The sequence below is a fragment of the Carassius auratus genome, chromosome 26, assembly GCF_003368295.1.
Source record: "Carassius auratus strain Wakin chromosome 26, ASM336829v1, whole genome shotgun sequence".
Taxonomy (NCBI): Eukaryota; Metazoa; Chordata; class Actinopteri; order Cypriniformes; family Cyprinidae; genus Carassius; species Carassius auratus.
Window position 1 is genome coordinate 9696078 of NC_039268.1, and position 21554 is coordinate 9717631.

Sequence of the window (21554 nt, forward strand, 5' to 3'; positions counted from 1 at the left end):
TGAATGAAGATGAGGCACCTGGCATGAGGGCAGCCGTCTCTTTTGTGGTTAAGTTCAAAACACAGCATTGCAAATTGCACAGTGAGGGAAAGAAAAATGAAGGGCTTAGCCAGACAAATGTTTTTTCCCCCTTAGCCCTTCTGCAGTTTGTGTTTAGACAATTAGATGCGGTAGGCAGAGGGAGAAATGACACTGACTGATGGGCAGAATAATCCAACGTAGGCGCCGCTGAAGATATACAACTATACTAACAAAGAAAGATGCAATACCTAGCACGGAAACAAAGAGAATCAACAGACACAGGCTGGTATTTGCTCCGGTTAAGAGAGCAGGAGATTTCACATATAATCCTTTTATCCTTCGATTGTCTTTATGGTCTGTTGCCAAAGGAACATCAGTAGAACAGCCATTGAGATTCATTAAGCACCAAAAAAGGCTTAGCAGAGAACAAGGTACTAGATTATTAGTCAAAATCACTGTTTTATTTGCTTAGTTCAGGGGAAAAGTGTTCAGAAAGTTCCCAAGTGAAGAGGACGAGAGCAGTTCCAGGACGGAAAACAGCACACTTGTCACGTTTCGTTGAGGTACACGTTCTCAAGATGTTGTCTAAGATGGCTTGTGTGGACACTACATAGGTAATGAGATGATTTAAAGACCAAGGGATAATTTGGCAAATTGGGATACTAACTTAAGGCATGAGGTTGAATTTTTTTTTTAAGGTGGATGTAATATGGAGTGTAAGATGAGGGCCCATGTCTCAGAGATCAGGAGCTCAGTGCTGATGTTCTCTCAGGTTTACTGGAGACCCACTAGAGTGCAGCTTACTTTCCACAACTTGCTTTGCAGCCGTTGGTCACGAGAAAGTGCTGAAGACTCCGTCTTGCGTCCGTTGTACAGATACAGTCCTCCGATCCCCTCCAGCTCGGAGGCAGCTGCAGCGTAGATGGCCGTGGATGCTCCTTCTGCAGGTGTCTGTGGATCGGACAGGAATCAGAGATCAAGTCAACACAGGTATAGGCATTTTAAGTATATTTCACCAGGGATGGATACTGAATATCTAAAAAGGACAGGAAAGATGATCCTGATTCATGGAGTAAAATATAAATTTGTCGTTTCTGCCAATGTCAATGACTTTTTGATCTTTGTAGGTGACAGCCATCGCAATGTTACAGTGCTTTCGCGCTGTAGTGTTCTTCTTAGCACTTGAAGTCTAACCCTAGTACTTGACATATATCCTTAGCTGCTAGCACTAGTAATTGCCACTTACACGTGGACTTTCTTGTAAGTTGCTTTGGTAAATAAACCTGTAAACAATGTATGCTGTGCTGTGTCAGCAGCACCGGATGCGAATACATGGTTTACGTGGTTTATGCTTTGATCTGAATGTAAACAGCGCATGCGTGTACACACGTTGCATACGATATTTACATATGCGATACTCTCCAGAATGGCACTATAAGGTGACGCGGAGTTTTCTTTGCGCAAAAAAAAACAAAAAACATTCTTAGCTTATATACATATGAATCCCTTTTGCCATGACATCTCAAAATCCTGTGCTCTTCATGGAAAATGCAGCTCAAATGAAAAGCTCTGCTTCTTTGTAATGTCCACTGAATTCATTACTTATCTGCCACAACACTGTAATGTATTATATTATCTTTATTTTGTGGCTTTTGCTTACGTTATTCAATTTATTTTATCGTCAGTCCTAATTCATACACTTTCTCATGTGACTCTTGCCTCATGTTTACACATGATGCTTTCCAGCTGCCGTGGTTAATTATTCAAATTATCCTTCTAATTGCAAATGTTATGGCTGGCTTCCACATCAGAAGATCTCAAAGTTGGGCAGCACAGTTGGGGAGATTGCTATGCAGACGGTCAGTTGGACTATGACCTCCAGACGGATCAATTACACAGGACAGCCGATCTTCTCTAAAACCGCTGCCAGATTCTGCACTTCAAACGGCTCTCTTTGAGGCCCGGCAATTGGGGCCGAGCACTGTTTTTCTCTTTTCTAGATCTCTTTCGTCTGAGGGAATTTGGATTTAAGCTACAGGGGCCACAAGGTTTCTCTATACTGAGCTGAATCAATACAGCACAAAGAGTGTGAGAAAAGCTTCTCTCTTAAAGCTGTTAGTATTTTGCTTTACTGTGTGCTTGAGGGGAAATGGAGCAACAGCTGTGGTTCAGAAAGACTAAACACCTTTATATACAGTTGTATAAGGCTGAGCACAACATTTACAGACACCATATACCGTGCAATGGTAGAAATACATCAAACAGTAGAGATTTTGCTGGGTCATATACACATAAATAATATATATATATATATATATATATATATATATATATATATATATATATATATATATATATATATATATATATTAGTGCTGTCAAAATTAGCGCGTTAACGCATTCGATTAATTTGAAATATTTAACGCGTTAAAAAAAAATAACGCAATTAACGCGGTTGCAGTTTTTTTTTATTTCCAGTTGTGGCCTATGTGTGTTCAACGTGCAAAGAAATATGGATAAGACCAAGGAAGGACTTTTAGACGGAAAGTTTCAGTATAAAACTCTGCCGGATTACTCTTCAGTCTGCCACAAGAAACAGCAACATTAAAATCATGAACTCTAATGTCATTGTTTAAAAAAAAAAAAAAACAGTGACTGTAACAGTGCGCAAATCAGACCTTTCTGTAACGCTAACGTTAATAAGCTTAAACAAAAATAACGAAATAATTGTGTAGCGGAGTATTTTTTGTACACAGTGCCGCGAACTGTCAATCACTCCTGTGCGCGTGCATCACTGTCCTCCTCAGCTGCAGCAACTTGCGCTCTCTCTCTTCTTCAAGCTTTAAAACAAAAAGGGGACAAAAAGATCATATTGTCTTTGTGCATAGGCTATTGATTAATTAGATAAATTAATATCTAAATTTGTGCCTTGCCGTCTACGGTATTTGTTTAGAACTTAGAAAAAAGATGCTGCAGCCAATGAACAGCCAGCGGGGGCTGCAGGACGACTCAACCTCCGCGGACAGTTTTTAATGTTTATCAGACAATAAATACTCAAGATTTTGCTTTAGTATAACTCACAACGAGTTTCACACACCTTCTCCGGCCACGTTGAGTTGTTGACACTTAACAGTGGGAAAAGCGACACATGCGCTATTCACTTGTATAACTTAAGCAGGCCCGGCTGCAGGATGAAATGACTGAGGGGGCATGTGAAATTGTTAAGGGGGCTTAACTTTATTACACCATCAAAATGCCAAATGATGGCTGTCATGTTCATCAGCTGTACTCTCAATCACACTTTCAGTGTCCTTTTTGTGGTCTGAAATACGTTGCATATACTTTCTTATGTCCATTTTTGAATATTAATGATAATTCACATTTTAGCTGAAACTTAATTGCTGATTTTTTTTAATTTTTTTTTTGAATTGCTGATAATATCACACGTTCATATATTTGCTCGACGGACACCGAATGGCGCGGGGTTGGATAAAACCACCCCTTGCTTTAAATTTAAACAACTGTATTTTCCATATGTGCCTTAATACCCACATCAGGAAATCACACAGTCAACAAAAGATAAGCCAGCGTCATTTATTATTAATAAATAACCCTTTCACACTTAAGTTTAAAATATTCTAACTGACTCCCGAGAGTAAAATTTTTCAAGGCGACAGTTATTTTAGAACGTTCCCCCTTAATGTTTCCATGGCAACGCGTCATATTTGTCACGTGAAACACCGCAGTCACAATAATAACACTGTATAACAGATGTAGTCTATCCTTCATTTCGTTTTTCCTTTTTTATTCGAAATATTCACAAACTTTCTTACCATGTCATCAACTATCTTATATTCCGATTCTCAAATATGTGTAAGTGAGTGTGTTTGGTCGTTTAAAAATCTTTATAACAACAGAGTAAACTTTATAGTTAGCATTCTTCCACTGTGTTTATCTGATATGAAAAACACACGTCGTCAAATTATATTTGAATATATTGTTTTTGCTGCTTTCACAGACTCCAAATGTAGCCTATTGTTTTACCAGTGCTTATGTGTAGCCTATTTAAATGTCTGAAATCTAAAATAAACATTATGAGGTTGAAAACACTGCATAGTTGTGATATATGACAGCGTTGAGCTCGTCCGTTTCTGGCTCAGCGCCAACCAACGCGAAAGACGTTTGAATCTGGCAGTAATGTCACGAGTCACAACACTGAACATTCTAAATCCCATGGGGATAAGGTTAAATTATTATTTAACTCAAAAGGTTGGCCATTTATTTTTAACCATGGATACAAAAATGAAACAGAGGGGGCACAAGTCAGATCTGAGGGGGCATTGCCCCCTTTTGCCCCCTCGTGGCGCCGGGCCTGAACTTAAGGGTGAATGGGTAATGTAGTTTCTGCTCTGGGTGGGATGAATTAGGAAGCTTGCATTGTGAAGGGCGCTCTGAAAATCGGCAGTGCAGGTAAAAGATTAAAACCTCTATTAAAACAGATGTCCAAATGAGCGTACCGGTACGCTACAAGCACGTTCTGGGCATACGGAGAGGTGGCCGTACGCTCAAGAGCTATATTTGGAAGTGGCGGTACTGAGTACCAGTGCATACCGGCCCACTTAAAGCACTGGCAATGACTATACTTTGGAATTTTTTTGCAGTCCACTTAGAATTCAACATGGAAATCATTTTTGTTTTTTATTGGCATTGATTGTTTTGAAATTCAAATGGTACTTACATGCCTGTGTTTTTATTTCTGTAATAAATATGGCTTTCAAGCCAACAGTTAATTTGGAGGATATTGATGGTTTATTGCAGGTATGTTGTTTACATGAGAAAATCTGTGTTACAAGTTAAACAAAAATTCCAATAAACAATCATATTTTGAATTTAAATAGTTTCTTTGTCTTGAGTTTACATTAATTATTTACATTTTACATTTACATATCCAAAAAGTTTCAGTCTTTTAATTGTGATTAATCGCGATTAATCGCGATTAATTTTAAAAAATTGTGCGATTAATTAGTTAATTTTTTTTAATCGATTGACAGCACTAATATATATACATACACAAAATTTCTAATTTTGGTAACACTTTATATTAAGGTGCCCTTGTTACATGTTGCATGTACTAAGTATTATAATAACAATAAATTACATGAAAGTAACCCTAAGCCAAACCTTATTCCAAACCCTAACCTTATAGTAAGTACATTTAGTTAATTAATATTATTCAGTAAATGTATAATTACACTGTAACAAGGACATCTTAAAATAAAGTGTAACCGAAAATTTTGTTCACTCTTAGTTAAACTTAACTTAATAAACTTAATTGTTTCTTAGTAAGTAAGAGTTAAGCATGTTTTATCCTTCATGTTCCAAATAAAAAGAGAGAAGTCAAAAGAGATGAAGAAACATATTTTTTCGTATTTGTACATACTGAATTAACAACCCGTGACTATTGTTTTTTGAATGTTAAGTGAAGATTACATTGAGATGCGAAGGTTTACATTGACCCATCGCGAAGGTTTCAGCCATACCACCCTACCCTAATGTTTTATATCTTTACATTTTATTCCTCAGTTTGGATTCTGACAACTGGAAAAGCTGCCAGGTGAGAAATAAAAGCAGCGTGAATGTAAAATAAGTGTTTAAAAGCGGGTATACTTCAGTTTTGGAGCGCATTTGATTTATAGGATCATTCTCTTTCTCTAAACACAAACGGTTCCAGAAATAAACTTCAGAAATTGTACACGCATTCAGTATTCACATCATGCACAGCAGCAGAACTCTTTTTCAGGAAACAAAAAACCTATTAAAACGCATCATTATTTTTGACATTTTTTCCTCAAAAAGATTTTTTGCTCTTGGATAAACCAAGTTTTTTTCTTTCTGCCAAGTGCTGGAAATTAGTATTCTCTAGAGTGGGTGTGCTTTTCTATTTTAAATGCCTTTGCCTGTTTAGTAATAACAATATTTTTCCCTCAAGACATTCAGAATTTGTCATCTTTTCTTTTCAACATGTACAGCACCGTGTCCTCGCTGAGCCCCGTAATTTCTGGGTTTTCAACAGCCATTCCTGTGCCGCATACATAACGGACGCCGTGAACCGTGACTTAACCCGACTCGTAAATAAGCCCCCTGCAAAAGGATATTGCCGTGCTGATAACAATCACAATAAATCAATATCAACACATCTCACCTCAACAAGGGTACGAGTTTCACGGAAATTACATTAGTATTCAAAAGATTACACAATGAATTATCTTTTGTAGTACAGAAAATTCCCCTTGAGAAGAGGCGAAGGTCACTGCCCATTGTGGCGGATTTCGTATGTTACTTTACCCTGTCTATTGTGCATAACCAAAGAGAGTTGTTCACACATGAAAATGAATTATATACTGTTTAACACTATCATGTGCTGCTGTTTGCTATTCTGATCATCTCTGAAGCTCTTTTAGCACATACTCAGCTGGATTTAATGGAGCAGGAAGAAAACCAATGACTGGCTGAGGGATGACAGTAAAACAACCTGCCAAAATGATAGCAATTTTGGTAATTTGGAGCCATCACATCAGTGAGCTCATAGACGGTACTTACTTTATAGGTGGCATGCAACATATATTGTAAACAGTGAGATCCAAAAGTCTAAAATCACATTTCAAAATATGATATATATATATATTTATGTGTATTGTAGATTTTATTTTTCATTTCTCATTTTTGTATTCATTTTCTAACACTGATTTGAAATACAAGATTTAACAAATACTCAAGGAAGATGAAAGAATCATGTCTGATTAACACACACACACAAACACACACAAAGCTTTGAAGGAAAGAGACAAGCTAAATCCAATTATTGTTCACCCTGACACAGAAGCGCCAAACCTTTAGATTTCAAGACGGAATTCTAAGAGATTGGGAAAGACAGACAGATGGAGAAGAAGAACAGAAAGAGTGAAAACAGTGTCTCCCGGGACACACCACACTGTCACGATGCCTTATTGCAACATATTGGGGCAGATGGGTTTGTCATAAAGTGTTGACATTTAACAGTGCACCTTTCACAACGGCCTCTGTCAGTAACTCTGAAGCGTGTTTCACACAGACGCAATGTTTCTGAGGGACAATATTCATGAACTCCCTACATTTATTGTGTTTTAGATATGAATGCTGGGAATTATATATTGGACTGATAAGTAATGACAGTTATCAGTGATATTAGTTAATTTTTTATTACAAATTTAACTACAAAATTAACTAAATATTTAAGAGAGCTTTTAAACAGTAAGGGTCCCAACACGGGTTATTAAACAAATACAAATATAAAAATACATATACAATATTAAAATCTTAAACTTATTTTATTTCAGACAAAACTTTATGTAACAATTTAAGTATAAGGACCAATTCTCACTATTAACTAGTTGCTTATTAGCAACCCTATTATTAAAGGGGTCATATGATGCTTTATTAAAGATCATTGTTTTGTTTATTTGTGTAACAGAATATGTTGACATGTTTTAATGTTCAAGAAACACATTATTTTTCAAATACTGTACATTATTGTAGGTCGTTTTATTCCCCTTCCTTCTGACAAGTGCAGTCTGCTCTGATTGGCCAACTGACCCAGTGCATTGTGATTGGCCGAACACCAAAAGCACTTTCCATTATGGAGAGCTTCATTCTTCAAAATGAATGTAAAGACGGTTAATAATGTCCTTAGTTTTACGATCAGTTCAAAAAGGGAACAGAGTCGCGTGACAGACACAGTGATGAAGCTTGCATGTGTTTGAACATTCCATTTGAACATTCAATAGCAAATACTTAAAACTAATAACAAAACATACATCCAGTAGCTGATTCAGAAGCACCAGATTGTCGTAGCAAAGTCAGAATTACCTCCTCTCCTACGTTCATGAAATGGTCGTCCATAAAATGTGTTGCTGTTCTGTTGTAAATAATCTTAAAGATTCCTAAAAGCATCTACCGTATTTTCCGGACTATAAGTCACAGTTTTTTTTCATAGTTTGGCTCTTTTTTTCATAGAGGGCGCTCTATGCTGCTCAGTGCTCCTGTAGTCTATACTGAAAACATAGAGCGCCCTCTCGCGGCTGGAGACGGTAATGTTTTCTCTGGGTTCTTGGTTCTAAATAAATGCGACTAATAGTCCAGTGCGACTTATATACGTTTTTTTCCTCATCATGAAGTATTTTTGGACTGATGCGACTTATACTCAGGTGCGACTTATAGTCCGAAAAATATAGTACTTTTGGAAGGCCAAATAAAGTGCTTTTGCTTTCGCCTAGAAACATACAGCATCTCCCTGACATGACTGCTTCAATACTAACTGCTGTTACTGAAACCACACCTTCTTTCTTTGCGTGAACATTTGGGAGGCATTACGCAAATATTTCCACATAGTGATGTAGACATATGGGGGTGTGGCAGAGTCTTAACTTTGATAAAGAATATCTCTTTTGATTTGAGACTTTAGTCTCTGCAAATTTACAGTTCTTCTTTATGCACCAAGAGCTTATAACACTCCAAGGAGAAAGGAAAAATTTAATCGCATCATATGACCCCTTTAACATCTTGGGTGTTTATTAGTACTTATAGTATTCTACACCCCTAATAGTTACTAATACATAAACTTAACATCTACCTTACTAACTATTAATAACAGCAAAATAACAGTTAATGGTCTGCTAGTAGCGAGAATTGGACCTTAAAGTAAAGTGTGACCAAACTTTCTCAACTACTAATTTCTAAATAATAGTTACCTATAGTTTATATTTTGCATTATCATGCAAGTGTCACAAAATGTATTAATTTATATATTTTCTACTTATTTATTCATCCATCCATCCATCTATCCATCCATCCATCCATCCATCCATCCATCCATCCATTCATTCCTTAATTTATTTATCATAAAAAGAACAGCTTTGAACTATTTTTCATTTAACGGTTATCATCTATAACAGGGTTCCCAACCCTGCTCCTGGTGAATGACTGTCCTGGAAAGTTCAGCTCCAGTCCTAATCAAACATAAACACAGTCAATCGCCAGGAGCAGGGTTGGGCACCCCTGGTCTATAATATGAAAATAATCATTGTCCTATTGTTATTAAAATTTTCATTTTTGTTTACAACCAATTAAAAGCGGTACATTCATTCTAGTGTCTAGTCTAGTCCAATTCCACCTCATTTCCTGTCCTCTATCTGTCCTTTCAGTAAAAGCCTGCAAAAAATGAACCTAAACATGAGTGAAACTGAAGCTCTACACAGACAGATGTCTTATTAAATCATCACGCCAGTGACTCAGGCCTAGTTTGGCTGACTTTCCAAAGTTTGGCAAGTTATTTAAGTGAAATAAGGCATTCCAAACATGTCCAGGCAATTATTATTATCCTCCAGTAAACTTGACTAATGATGTTTTATAGAGGGCAATATGATTTGCCTTACCCTGAAGAGCAGTTTTGCGAAAGGTTTCTTGGCCAGCTGGGCAGGGCTAGACAGATTGTCATACAGGGCTGTGTCCACCATGCCTGGGTCCACTGCGTTAATGGTTACAGAGTCACCTCTGACCCACAGCTGGTCCTGCAGGTGGTAGGAGAACAGCAGCAGGGCCAGCTTACTCTGGGCGTATGCACCATGAGCACTATAACACATCCTGATCAAGAGAGAGAATAAAAAAAGAGACATTGAGTGTAGTCAAACAGCTATTTTGGTTGCAATGATCATTAATGTGTTGTTTACTGTAATTTGCATTTGTAAACCCATTATGACAAGACTGTGCATGCTGATGTGCTGATGCTTCAAGTCTGATCATTCACTTATATTACTTTATAGCTTAAATATTTTTCTATATAGCTTTCCATTTAGGTTTTTCATGTAACATTTCTGTTATTTCAAGTTTATGGCAACTAGAATATTTAAGTATATACATTTCATTTGAATAATTGCCGTTTTAGTTAACAATAATAAACATAATTTTCACCTTCATTTTCTGAATGAAATAGGATATTCAATGAAAAAAAGAAAAAAAATGGGCGGAACTTGATTTTATGCACCAGGAATTGATTGGATCATTAAAAATGAGCTTTACATAATAGAATGGGATCAGAGGACGTGATCTCTGTACAACAGACAGTTGAAAGAGAGCTGGAAAATGAGAAGGCTTGGTGACGTCAGGTGAAAAGGAAATTTGTTTCAACATTTTTACATCGTTATGAATGATTCTGCAAATATTCAAATATATTGAACTTAAACCTGACAGGATTAGAGGTCCCGTAGAGCAGAGCAGAGACATTCACTGATCAGAGCGAGAGCGAAATGTCACAAAAGAAGTGTGTTTTTGGTTGCCAGGGCAAGACAACCCTGCACAGATTACCCCCCCCCCCCCCCAAAAAAAAAAAAAAACAGCATTAAGGGACCAGTGGATGCAGTTTATCTTTAAAGAGCATCAACGGAGCTGTGCAAGTGTTTTTGTTTGTTCCCTGCATTTCGAAGATGCTTGTTTTACAAACAAGGCCCAGTTTGATGTCGGATTTGCATATCGTTTATTTCTTAAGGATAATGCAGTCCCAACGAAAAAGGGTCACGATCGTGTGTTGGAACCACAGGCGGTGAGTAAAACTGCTTCAGATATCTCTGTATTGTTAACTTAGCTATCGGCGCGTCAGCACATCAAGTAAACAACATACGATGTTGTCATTTAAAAAAAAAAAAAAAAAAAAAAAGACGACATAAAGTGGAACTTAGTCATTTTCCAAAACCGCTAAGCAAATGTATACAGTTTCAATACATACCACATAGAGACGTCGTTGCTGATGCTGCTCTTGTTCAATTTCAGCCTCTGGATCTGATTCTGGATCATAAATATACGCTGAATCTGACTGTTAGCCATGGTTTGTTTTGGATGATGGTTTTTTCCTCACGGTAATGTCACAGTTTCTAGCGCTCTCAACGCAAAAGCCTACTGGCGCTCGTGATTCTTTAGCTCCGCCCACACGTCACGCCTCCAGCCACTCATGTTTTTCAGGGAAAAAACGGTACAGACTATCTTTCTCTTATAAATATAATAAAACTAAAGACTTTTTGGAGTTATGAAGGATGCAGTACTACTCTAAAGGGTACTCAAGATTAACAGGATATTGAGTGAAAACGAGTATTTCACGCCCCCTTTAAGTTTCGAAGTCCTAGAATGCCCTAGAATCAAGAATCCATGTCTAATCTTTCAGCTGACTCATTTATCCGTTATTTATACTAGCAGATGTCTTTGTGCCCACCCCTGCCTCACTCCCTCTCTCTCACCTTGAAGTACATATTTATTAGGAATGTTCTGTGCCAACCCACAGCATGACACCCCCCACCCCCACCCCAATTTAACATACTGCGTGACAAGAAGTCATCGCCAGTTGGAGACGGGCACCTTGTTTGCTGTATTAAATTTCTTGGTTGTCAGTATTTATTGTAACACTCATAACCACCCCTTTCTGCCTCCCAGGAGGCTTTGCTGCATTCAGTCAATCAACAGACACATGGTGCTCTGAATCACGCTGCATGTTATAGCGACAGTGTCCTTGAGCCGTTGGGTCTCTGCAGTACATTGCTGCAGTAACGGATGAGGACTCTCAAGATTGAAAAGCAATAAAAGTAGACCCGAGGAAAAATAGAATAGTGGCAATATTTGGAGGAATAAAGCAAATGCAAACAGGATGGACAAATCTGCACTACAAGAAGATCTGTGTTTATGATGAAAGAGGGAGACATTTTCTCCTTTAAGAATATTAGGGGTTTATTCCTTTTCTGATTGTTTCATGGGAATATTACAATTCTGGCTAATGCTGTTTATTTTATATAATTTTCATGATTTTCATTATTTTCAGCTGATAAATGACTAATATTAAAATCAATTTTTTTTTTTTTTTTTTGTCAAAATGACTAAAAAGGCAATAATTTCAAATGCTACACTGGAATTCACATATTCAGATTCATTTACAAACAAGGCCCAACTCGTTTGAGACAATGCTGTGATGACTATATTGGATCTGACGGTAATGTCACATCACACAAGTTTTTATTACGTGATAGCAGTGGGCATTTACTTCCGAGTCTACAATCTGCCATGCCTATTCAAACAGAGCGTTCTGATGAGGGCGGTCAAAACCGGGAAGAAAAGAGCCTATTACTTCCAAATTACGTTTTTTTTTTTTTTTTCTATTTAAAAATATTGATAAGATTATAAATGGATATCTGAAAAGAGTACAAAATAAAATTACAAAAATATAAAAATAAATGCAATCACAGAAAACTAAATTGTACATCTTTACACTATACATTCAGCAATAGGCAAGGGCTCAATCGAATATATTTAAATTTTAAATAGAAGTAGGAAGATTAAATCTTATATTTAAGATTCAGCTTGTCCTTTCCATTCAAAAAAGGCTTGAGGCAAGAAGAGAATCTCAATTATAATTCAAAAAAAGCTTCTAACCTTCCCTGCAAGTCATCCAGAGTTAATCTTCCTCCATAGTGTGTAGCTGAAGACATAACGACTATCCGGGAACATTTCCCAGGTTTGCCTGACTTCTTCAGCACATCCAGCAACAGGTTGGTTAACAGGAAATGGCCCAGGTAGTTTAGCCCAAAGTGTAGCTCAAATCCATCCTCTGTTCTCCTCTCCGGAACAAGCATAACGCCAGCTGCAGACATAAAGGAACATCATTGCTGATATATTATGAACAGACAGAATATGTAGGCCACCAGGAATAATCCTACTCGGCTTGATCAAGTATTCAAACCTTGAAAATGACTCGTGAGTCACTCTTACCTCTGGTTTGAAAAGCGATGAACTTCACACACTCAGAGAACATTGCACTACACTCAGCTCTCTGAATACTGTGGATTATGTATTGCTGGTTTATTGATTTCAGTCTTTTTAAATGGCTTTTAACACACACAGAAGGATATCGGAGATGTCTTTACATGAAACTGAACTAGCAAATAACCATTTCCTAAACTAATGTCTAACGTGTCTCTTTCTGCTTAATTCATGGTCTCGCTAAGAAGTAATGTTTCCGATAAAAAGATGTGAAGAACATCATGCATCACATTCACACATAAAAATATCCCTCTGCAGAAATGCATTTCTATGTCTTTAAAAGGAGCGGCACAAGATAATTAAAGTTGGTGGATGCCAATATTAAATGGATGTAATCTAGTTTAAAACCCTGACCAAGACAGAGCACCAGCATTCATGCGGGAATAAGCTTGTGCTCTCGAAAACCTGTTTCATCATTATTTTGCTCTTAACAGAATTACAGCTCAGTTCGCAGGAGAAAACAGTAATCAGGATTATAAAAATGTCCTTAGCACATTAAATCAACAATATGTTTTTCTTTCATTTATCTCATGCTGGAAAGTAGGGCTGGGCAATATGCCAAAGATATTAACATGATATTTCTTTCCACATCATACTGATATTCATCCAAGATACCTTTTAATTTAGGGCCTCGTGAAACCCATTTTATGTTTTACATTTTATTTTGGATTCTGGATTCTGTGTTTTATTATTTAATACAAATTTCGTTTCGAAATAAACTGATATCTTAATTTATTAAATCTTTTAAAAATAAAATCTAATTAAAAATAACAATTAATTTACAACAAAGTACAGTTTTTTCAGTTCTGCAGATCTGCATAAATTAAAATGAGTGAAAAAAAAAACATCTTAGCATGATATTCCTTAAAAATAATATTTAGAATATTATTACACAGCTCTCCAGAATACTTGTGTTGACAATGGTGTTGACGGTGTTATCAATAGTATATATTCATCATTATAAAGGAGAAATGGAAACAAAGATATACGAAGATTTACAAAATACAAACAAAGCAGCTCTTGCTTACCATTTTGAATAACAGTTATGTTGATATCTTTCTTCATTTTAAGTGGCTCATGTTATGAAAATATTTGCGTATTGAAATGCTTTCATCACTTTTGCTTTAATTCTAGATTTATTCAATAAGCTGAATATCCAATCAGAGTTCTCACTCACCGATGGCCCCACAGCTGATTCAACATGTTTAATTGGGCAAAATGCCATCAACATGAGCCTGACGAGAGCCAATGTGTGCCAAACTTGTCTGACAGACACTCGACGGTGGCCCAATGTTGGTCAACGGTCACTTGGTGTGTCCCAGTGTTTATTACCAGATAACAACTGTTGGCATTAGCAATGCTAATTAACATACATTCATCCAGGTGTTTGAGACCACTGCTTCTTTCACATCTCTCAAAGCACACTGCTGCGCTCTCTCTCTAGGGAATGATACCAATGTACATTATGCCTTAAACGTCAGTCTTGATTAAACTTTGTCTAGCTTTAAAGGCATTTGATAGCAACTGCTTTAAAGATTTAAAGAGCTAATAAAATATTTCATTTCAAATCAATATTTTGTATCTAATTATTTACTTAATTAGCAAGTAGCAATGTAATAAGCAGTGTAATGTAAATCCAGCCAGTTGTTATTGCAGAATAAATCCCTTCAGGGCGATGCAAGACTGTAAATTATCCTTAAGGTAACATATTTCTGTTATAATTTCTTCAAGTTAAACCCCACTCTTTTGGCGGGTTGTGATAAAGATCTTTGAGTTTTGGTTAATATTGGATGGCAGTTTTTTCTTGCTATAAATTATGTTTATTTCTGATGTGTTTACTAGAAATATCAAAAGCTTATCTTTATCAACATACATTTTGGTTCAACCCATTATGGTTTATTGTCCAACCCTACTGGAAAGTTAAACCCAATGCATCCTAATGTTACTGATCCGTGATTGAAGGATCTCTGAAAAGACAATCGATGTCCCTCGACTATACCCTCAGACACATGCAGTGCCCTGTCCAGTCAGGGCACTAGAGAGGTCAAGAGTTGACCTTTCTACATCATTAGATCCTCAGTGGGGTGGCACAAATGCATTTGCCCATCAACCGGCATCAGGGGAGGGGTGCGTGCCACAGTGAACAAACAGGAAAAGGGGAGCGTGAATTATTTATTCTCTCTGTTAGGGAGAGGACAGTGTGTGACTGCTCCTGTCATTTTGGGACATTCCCTGGGGCAGGCTTCTAAATAAAAGTCACTCAGTTAAAACAAACAACCCCTAAGGCCCTCAGGACACAGACCAGACATGTCCAACAGAGCGAGGTTAGGAGGACGCAAGAGATTTCAGGTTGAGAGACAGGGTGTACAGCCCTTAAATGTGATAAATAGCTAACACTTCACAGTAAGGTTCAATTTGTTAACATGAACAGATTAAGTATTACAAACTAACAATGAACAGCAATTGTGTTAGGTTATAGTAAAAAAATATTCTATTATTATTGAAATTTCATGTTTGTTCATTGTCCATATTTATAAATGCAATGTGAAATGTTAAAATGTCTATGGATAAATGAATATGGACCTAAAAGAATGAATGCTTTAACAAAAACTGCATTTTTAGAACTAGTTAGAGTAGAGAAATTGAGGAATTCACATACCATTATTGACAAGGACGTGTAGTGGCAAACCTTTGGCTTTATATCTCTGGACAAAGTTTCGTACGGATGTCAAAGAGGCCAAATCCAGGTACATGAACTCCACTAAAAGCAAAGAGATTACAAAATCAGTACTACAAGCAGCATCTATAAGATCACATGCTGAAAATGAAAGCAAAACAACAATCAAGAATTAAAACTACATAATTTATTCACCCTCACGTTGTCTTTCTTCTGTGGAACATGAAAGAAGAGACATTGCTCAAAATATCTTCTTGTTCCACAGAATACTGAAAGGTTTGGAATGGCATGAGAGTGAGTAAATGATGGCAGAATTCATTCAAACTTTCAATTCACTTCAATTCTGCTGCCTTACATTAAAATATGAATTGCACTTGTGCATCCTGTTTGCTACCAATGCAAAATCAGGAACTGAATTAGAATTTAAAAAGCATTTCCGAATGGCACACAACCCTGGTAATAACACATAATGAATTGCTCAAGGACGACACAAGCATGTGAATGGCAGTAATACTGAATCATCCAATAATGGGAGGTCTTGTCGAAAGGACTTCCTTTGATCAGATGAACAACTGTTTTCAGGATTCAAATTGGTTCACACACTTGCATGATCACAGCAATAAATATTCAATGTAGCAGCAGAATTATTCCACAATAAAGTTGACATACTGAATGCACAGTATATTTTCCTATGCAGCTCATAACAGTCAAAGCATTTGCCCTCCTCAAATAAAACAAGTAAACTCAGCTTGTCAGCTTGTTTTACAGGGCTTGGTTTTAAACAGTGGTTGCAGGCTAAATGTCTGTTGATTCATCCAGCGTTCTCATGCCGTAGTTCATTTAATAACCTTATTCTGTTGGTCTGTACTTCAAAGCACGTGTCCAATTAGTCTGATTTCAAAGCATTATTTCAAAGCGTTATTCCACTCGCTAATGCTAACGTAAGGTCAAAAGGACATTTCTTGCAGCATCCCAAATGGCCTATCACTGTTTCAATGATCACTTCTTGCACTTCTGAAACCAACACAATCACCCCTAAAAATTTGTTCCAAGAGATACACAACTACCAAAAAAACAATAATGTTTACCAGGTAGTATAGCTGAATTTGAATTTTATTGTTAAGTCTTGACTCTTGACAATGCAGCTCAATATACTGTACATCCGAAAAACGTAATTTGAAGTTTTTCCATTTTATTTTATGCATAAGTTAATAATCTTGTAAAGTGTCAAATGATCAGTCGGTCATTTTTCTTTGATGTACCTGTATGTAACACTAACAAACGTACTTTAAATTTGATATCTGCCTCATTTTTAATTAATAGGCCATATATGGTTTTCAATTGGTCTCTAAAACCTAATCTGAATAATATTATGGGTCTATATGACTCTGTTTAACGGGGGTCACAGTCCCAATCGTGGAAACAGAAGCTGGAGTTTTGCCAGATCATCCTTCCTGTTCTTGTTCTCCATCAACTTTAATTAGGCTTACCATTCATTCAGTCTGACGGCACTAACCTTCGAGCTAATAATGGCTCCCAAGAGAGAATTAGACCATTACACGCCTGCCGGGGTGGACGGCAAGAAATGTACACAGGAGGCCCTAAAAAAAGAGCAGTGATACTTCAAGGATGCCTTTTTAAATCAATGTTTAGCGGAATTGTTGATGAGCTTGTCAGAACATGCCCAAGTATGGGTAGAAATTTGACATGCCAAACTCAGCGTTTTGTTTCTCATTTGTGTGTGGAGATGGTAAACCTATAAGCCCAACCCAATCATTTAAAACTGCAGCATTTGTGAATCAGAATGCAGTTGTGTTTACCTCAATAAGCCCTTTGGGCTTTCAGCTTATGAAAATGAGACACTACATTAAAATATTCCAGTCATATGCACATCATTGCTTCAATCAGTTTTAGTTGTCATGTTATGCAAATCCTGGTATTTGGTTCATTTTTTCCCCATCCCTGCATAATAGTGAGGTGAGGCAAGGTCAATATGACAAACCGTTCACCTTTACTATCCCATCAAAACAGAGTCGCTAGAGTTTAGCAGATGTGTGCAAGAATAGTAAAAATATGGTGATGGTCTTAAAATGACTATTACCTCAATTAGCTCCTTATTACATTCAAGATCATCCATTTATGATGTAATTAGTTTGTAAAAAATTTACAAAAACCAGTTCTGCTTTTAATTTAAACAGTAAATCTCTGTAAATATTAGCTGCACTTTTTGATTATTAAAATTAGACCATTAAAACTGAAAAATCAATCAATTTCTAATTTCTCTGTTTCAGTTTTATCAATGTATATCCATTTATTGCAAACAAAATACATCTATATAAAATAACCAAGTTAGTTAATAGAAACCTTAGATGGATGGTATTATTCAATTTAACAAAGCAATGCACTTAATTGCTTTATGAATATCTCTCTGATCCTCAAGGCGTCCTCATTTCTGAGATTTAGTGTGATAAACACCACCACTCCCTTAAGGTTTATAGCACATCTCTGGCTGATTGAAATTGTTTATATGGACAGAAAGACCTTTGGGCCCCTTACAGTGCTCTTGACCTGAATGCTATCATTCCAAGAGATCAGCCTAGAATAAAATAATGAAGGAAAGGGGGAGAAGGGGATGGCAGGAAGGATGAGAAAACCAGGTGCAATGGCAGCAGAGGTGAATGGAAATGGCTGATAATAGGCCCTTGTCGTATCAGATCTATTTATCATGCAAACAGGAAAAATATTGTCTGTCTGGCTCTCCCATTAAGATTTACAATAACATACTATTTCAATGGTGACTTAGAATCAAAGCTCTCATACCAGTCATAAAATGTGTGTGTCTATTCCTTTCAACTCTTTGGCACAGCGTGCACCTTTCCAGTGCTGAGTACTCAACCGCAAAATTAAACTAATTATAGTTACACAATTACAGCAATTACCCACTACATTACATTAATCGTCCAACGCTACCCCAGTTTAGAGTGTGAAATGTCATTCTGACCCTTCATTACAAAAAACAATCATTCATTCCCAAATAACAGAATGTTCTTACAAAGCTTGTCAAGTGCAAAAGTGACACAGTTTCAATCGTGACAAGGTTAAAGTTCTCCCCTCTATCTTTTCGAAGTTATTGACTTTAAAGGACTTAAATGGCTCGTTCATGTATATATTTTTGTACCATGTTTTTGCATAATTTTTAATCAAAAGATCATAGCAATATTGTGAAATTACACAATTCTCCAATCATTGTATGTGCATCACAATGATTTTTTTCCCAACTGATCTGCCTCCATTCAATCAACAAAGGCAAACTGAAACGACTGCCCCTCCAAGTTTTTTGTGATAATCTTTTTTTCAAAATATTGCTTTGTTGAAATATTGCTTTAAATATTACATTTTAATGAAATGTGTAGTCATTATAGCCTTACCAACTCATAAAATGTCACTTTGTACCACTTAGAAACATGAGAATGCTATAAAAGACATCGACCCTCCTAGTTTCACCCTTAACGCACATTAAATGATTTGAATTTATGAAAAGAGTATTAAACAGAGGGGCTATAAACAGGAAGAGTGATGTCTCTCTGTGGTGGCATTGTGTATCATGACTCATAGAAATGAAAGGGCAGGGGTGAGATACAGCTGAGTGTGTGTGAGTGTGATATATCTGTGATACATGCTCATGGGGCAGAACCCTAATGATGTATCGTGCCCTCCCTCAGGTTTTCCTTCTCTGTTTTGTGCATATATAAGAGGCAGTTTATGGTGCGAGGCAAAAGAGATGACTAAAGCTTGCATAGCAGTCCTGTCTGTGACAGTTTTATATTGTCTTGAAAAAGCTACTGTTTGTTTTTCAGGCTTCAGGCCATTTCTACTTATTGTCAACAAGGATCTATTAAGCATGCACTTCCCAGGGTGTTTTTACATCCGGTTAGTTTCAGAGGTCTAAGGAACAGTTGGTCTGAATTGATATGTAAAGTATGTGCATTCCCAACGCAAAACGCACATTGGGCATCATTCAAGAAACTTGTGTAAATACATAAGCCATTTGCCCGTTAAACAGACATTCCTGAAAAGTCTCCTCGGGATTCACAAACGTGTCGTAAACATTAGATTTGATTGTTATAAACTTGTGTTAATAAATGCCAATCAATTGAAAATAGGGCACATGTGCATGCTCATTCACAATTAGCATAATCCCCACTAATGAATTACAACTAAGATACGTGTCCAGGAACTCTTGGTAAGAGTTCTGTTTTGATAGGATAGTCTTTCGGACTCCCTTTTCAGGTTTGGCTTCAGTTTAACTAGCTAAAAATAAACAAAAAAAAAGTGTTGCTAGTGTCTTATTTTGAAGAATATTATTGAATATAAAAATGCAGTAACCAGCAATATCAACTTCTCCAATGTTGTCCGGTTGTTGTACAGGTAGGATGGGTGGTGTATTATTTGTCCCACCTCCCCTCCATTGATTAAACTGCTGGGTTAAACGGACACTGATGAACATTGCATTTTTCCCAAAGCTCATGAATAGTTACAACTCTCAAGTACAAAAAAAAGGAGCAAACGAACTTGTGAAATATTATGGTTGTGCATAAAACTACAGTGGCCACAGCCATATCACCCTGCAGCCCAAGACTGGTTGCCCACTGAAGGAAAGCAGGGTTGAGCCTGGTCAGTGGATGTACGGGAGACCTCATGGGGAAAAAAGGCTGCTGTTAGAAGAGGTGTTAGTGAGGCCAGCAGGAGGTGCTTACCCTGTGGTCTGTGTGGGTCCTAATGCCTTAGTACAGTGCCACGGACACTATACTGTCAAAAAGCACCATCTTTCGGATGATATGTTCAACTGAAGTCCTGACCCTCTGTGGTCATTAAAAATCCCATGGCACATAGGAGTGTAACCCTGGTGTCTTGGCCAAATTGCTGCCACTGGCCCTTGTCAATCGAGGCCTCCTAATAATCCCCATCCACTTGACTGGCTCTTTGACTCACTCTCCTCTCCACCTGTAGCTGGTGTGTGGTGAGCGTACTGGCGCCATTGTACTGTGGTTGCCATCGCACAATCCTAATGCTGCACACTGGTGTTGGTTGAGAAGAAGACTGCATGGGGAGCAACGGCGCTGTTTTTGGTAAAACATGATTTTGACGACTTCATTAAGTTTTGTTTATAGAAAACTATTTTTAAAAGATTTTCGTTTTGTATAAATTGTATCTTAATTTTTATCAATGTTTTATCAATCAGTTGCCCGTATTTAATAAATAAGAAGCAAATATATAGCCTAGCAGACAATGTAATAAGGCTCCGGCACGATCACTTGCATTGCATGTGAACTAAACTCAGCGTGTGCTTCACAGATTTGAGAAATATAGGTTATATATTACAGACAGCTTGAAATGTCTTCTTTTAAACGAAAATATTAAAACCAAAATAAATGGGCTACTCTCTGATGATGTAATCCATATGAAATGTGCATTTCTCTCCAGCGTTCATGGCGAGTCTGCATTGTCAACTTCATCTTTGAAGCGACACAGAAAACACTAGTTTATTACTAAACAATAAAATGACTCCTTGCATATTTGCAAACCAGCAGGCCATTCTGGGTTGAGCGAGACCCCACAGAATGAGCGAGCGGATCAGGATATTCAGAAATGCCTCTCTGCTCACGAGCTCTGATCGGACCAAACCCGAGCCTCACTGTCTGCTGAACAGAAACATCAAAATAGACATAGCCAGACTAGACTACTTTAGTACAAATTATGAGCTTACTGATGATTTTTAGTAATTCTGGACGAAATTATAATATAGCCTATTACGTTTTTTTTTGCCTAGTTATTTATGGCTACGTTCCTATGGTCCAATGACACTACGATGAGCATTTACTGTTTTTTAAAAATGCGGGTCGGGTACAATATTTTATTTTTATTTTTTTGCGGTTTGAGTTGCGGGTGGGTTAGTTGAAAACGT

The 21554-nt window shown here is 37.1% G+C and overlaps 1 protein-coding gene across 4 annotated transcripts in view; it reads right to left on the bottom strand.

Annotated features, from left to right (window-relative positions):
* Positions 1-706: 706 nt before the first annotated feature.
* The window catches only part of dhrsx (dehydrogenase/reductase (SDR family) X-linked), a 43609-nt gene continuing 22761 nt past the window's right edge, over positions 707-21554 (bottom strand). For 3 of the 4 annotated variants that reach the window (XM_026204117.1, XM_026204114.1, XM_026204116.1), the window contains 4 exons: positions 15572-15673; positions 12526-12733; positions 9492-9699; positions 707-972 (listed from right to left, as the gene is read on the bottom strand). In XM_026204117.1, coding sequence (XP_026059902.1) covers positions 796-972; positions 9492-9699; positions 12526-12733; positions 15572-15673 — 695 coding nt within the window. In that variant the 3' untranslated portion in view covers positions 707-795. The remainder of the gene's footprint in view (positions 973-9491; positions 9700-12525; positions 12734-15571; positions 15674-21554) is intronic. The other variant, XM_026204115.1, reaches the window with a different exon arrangement.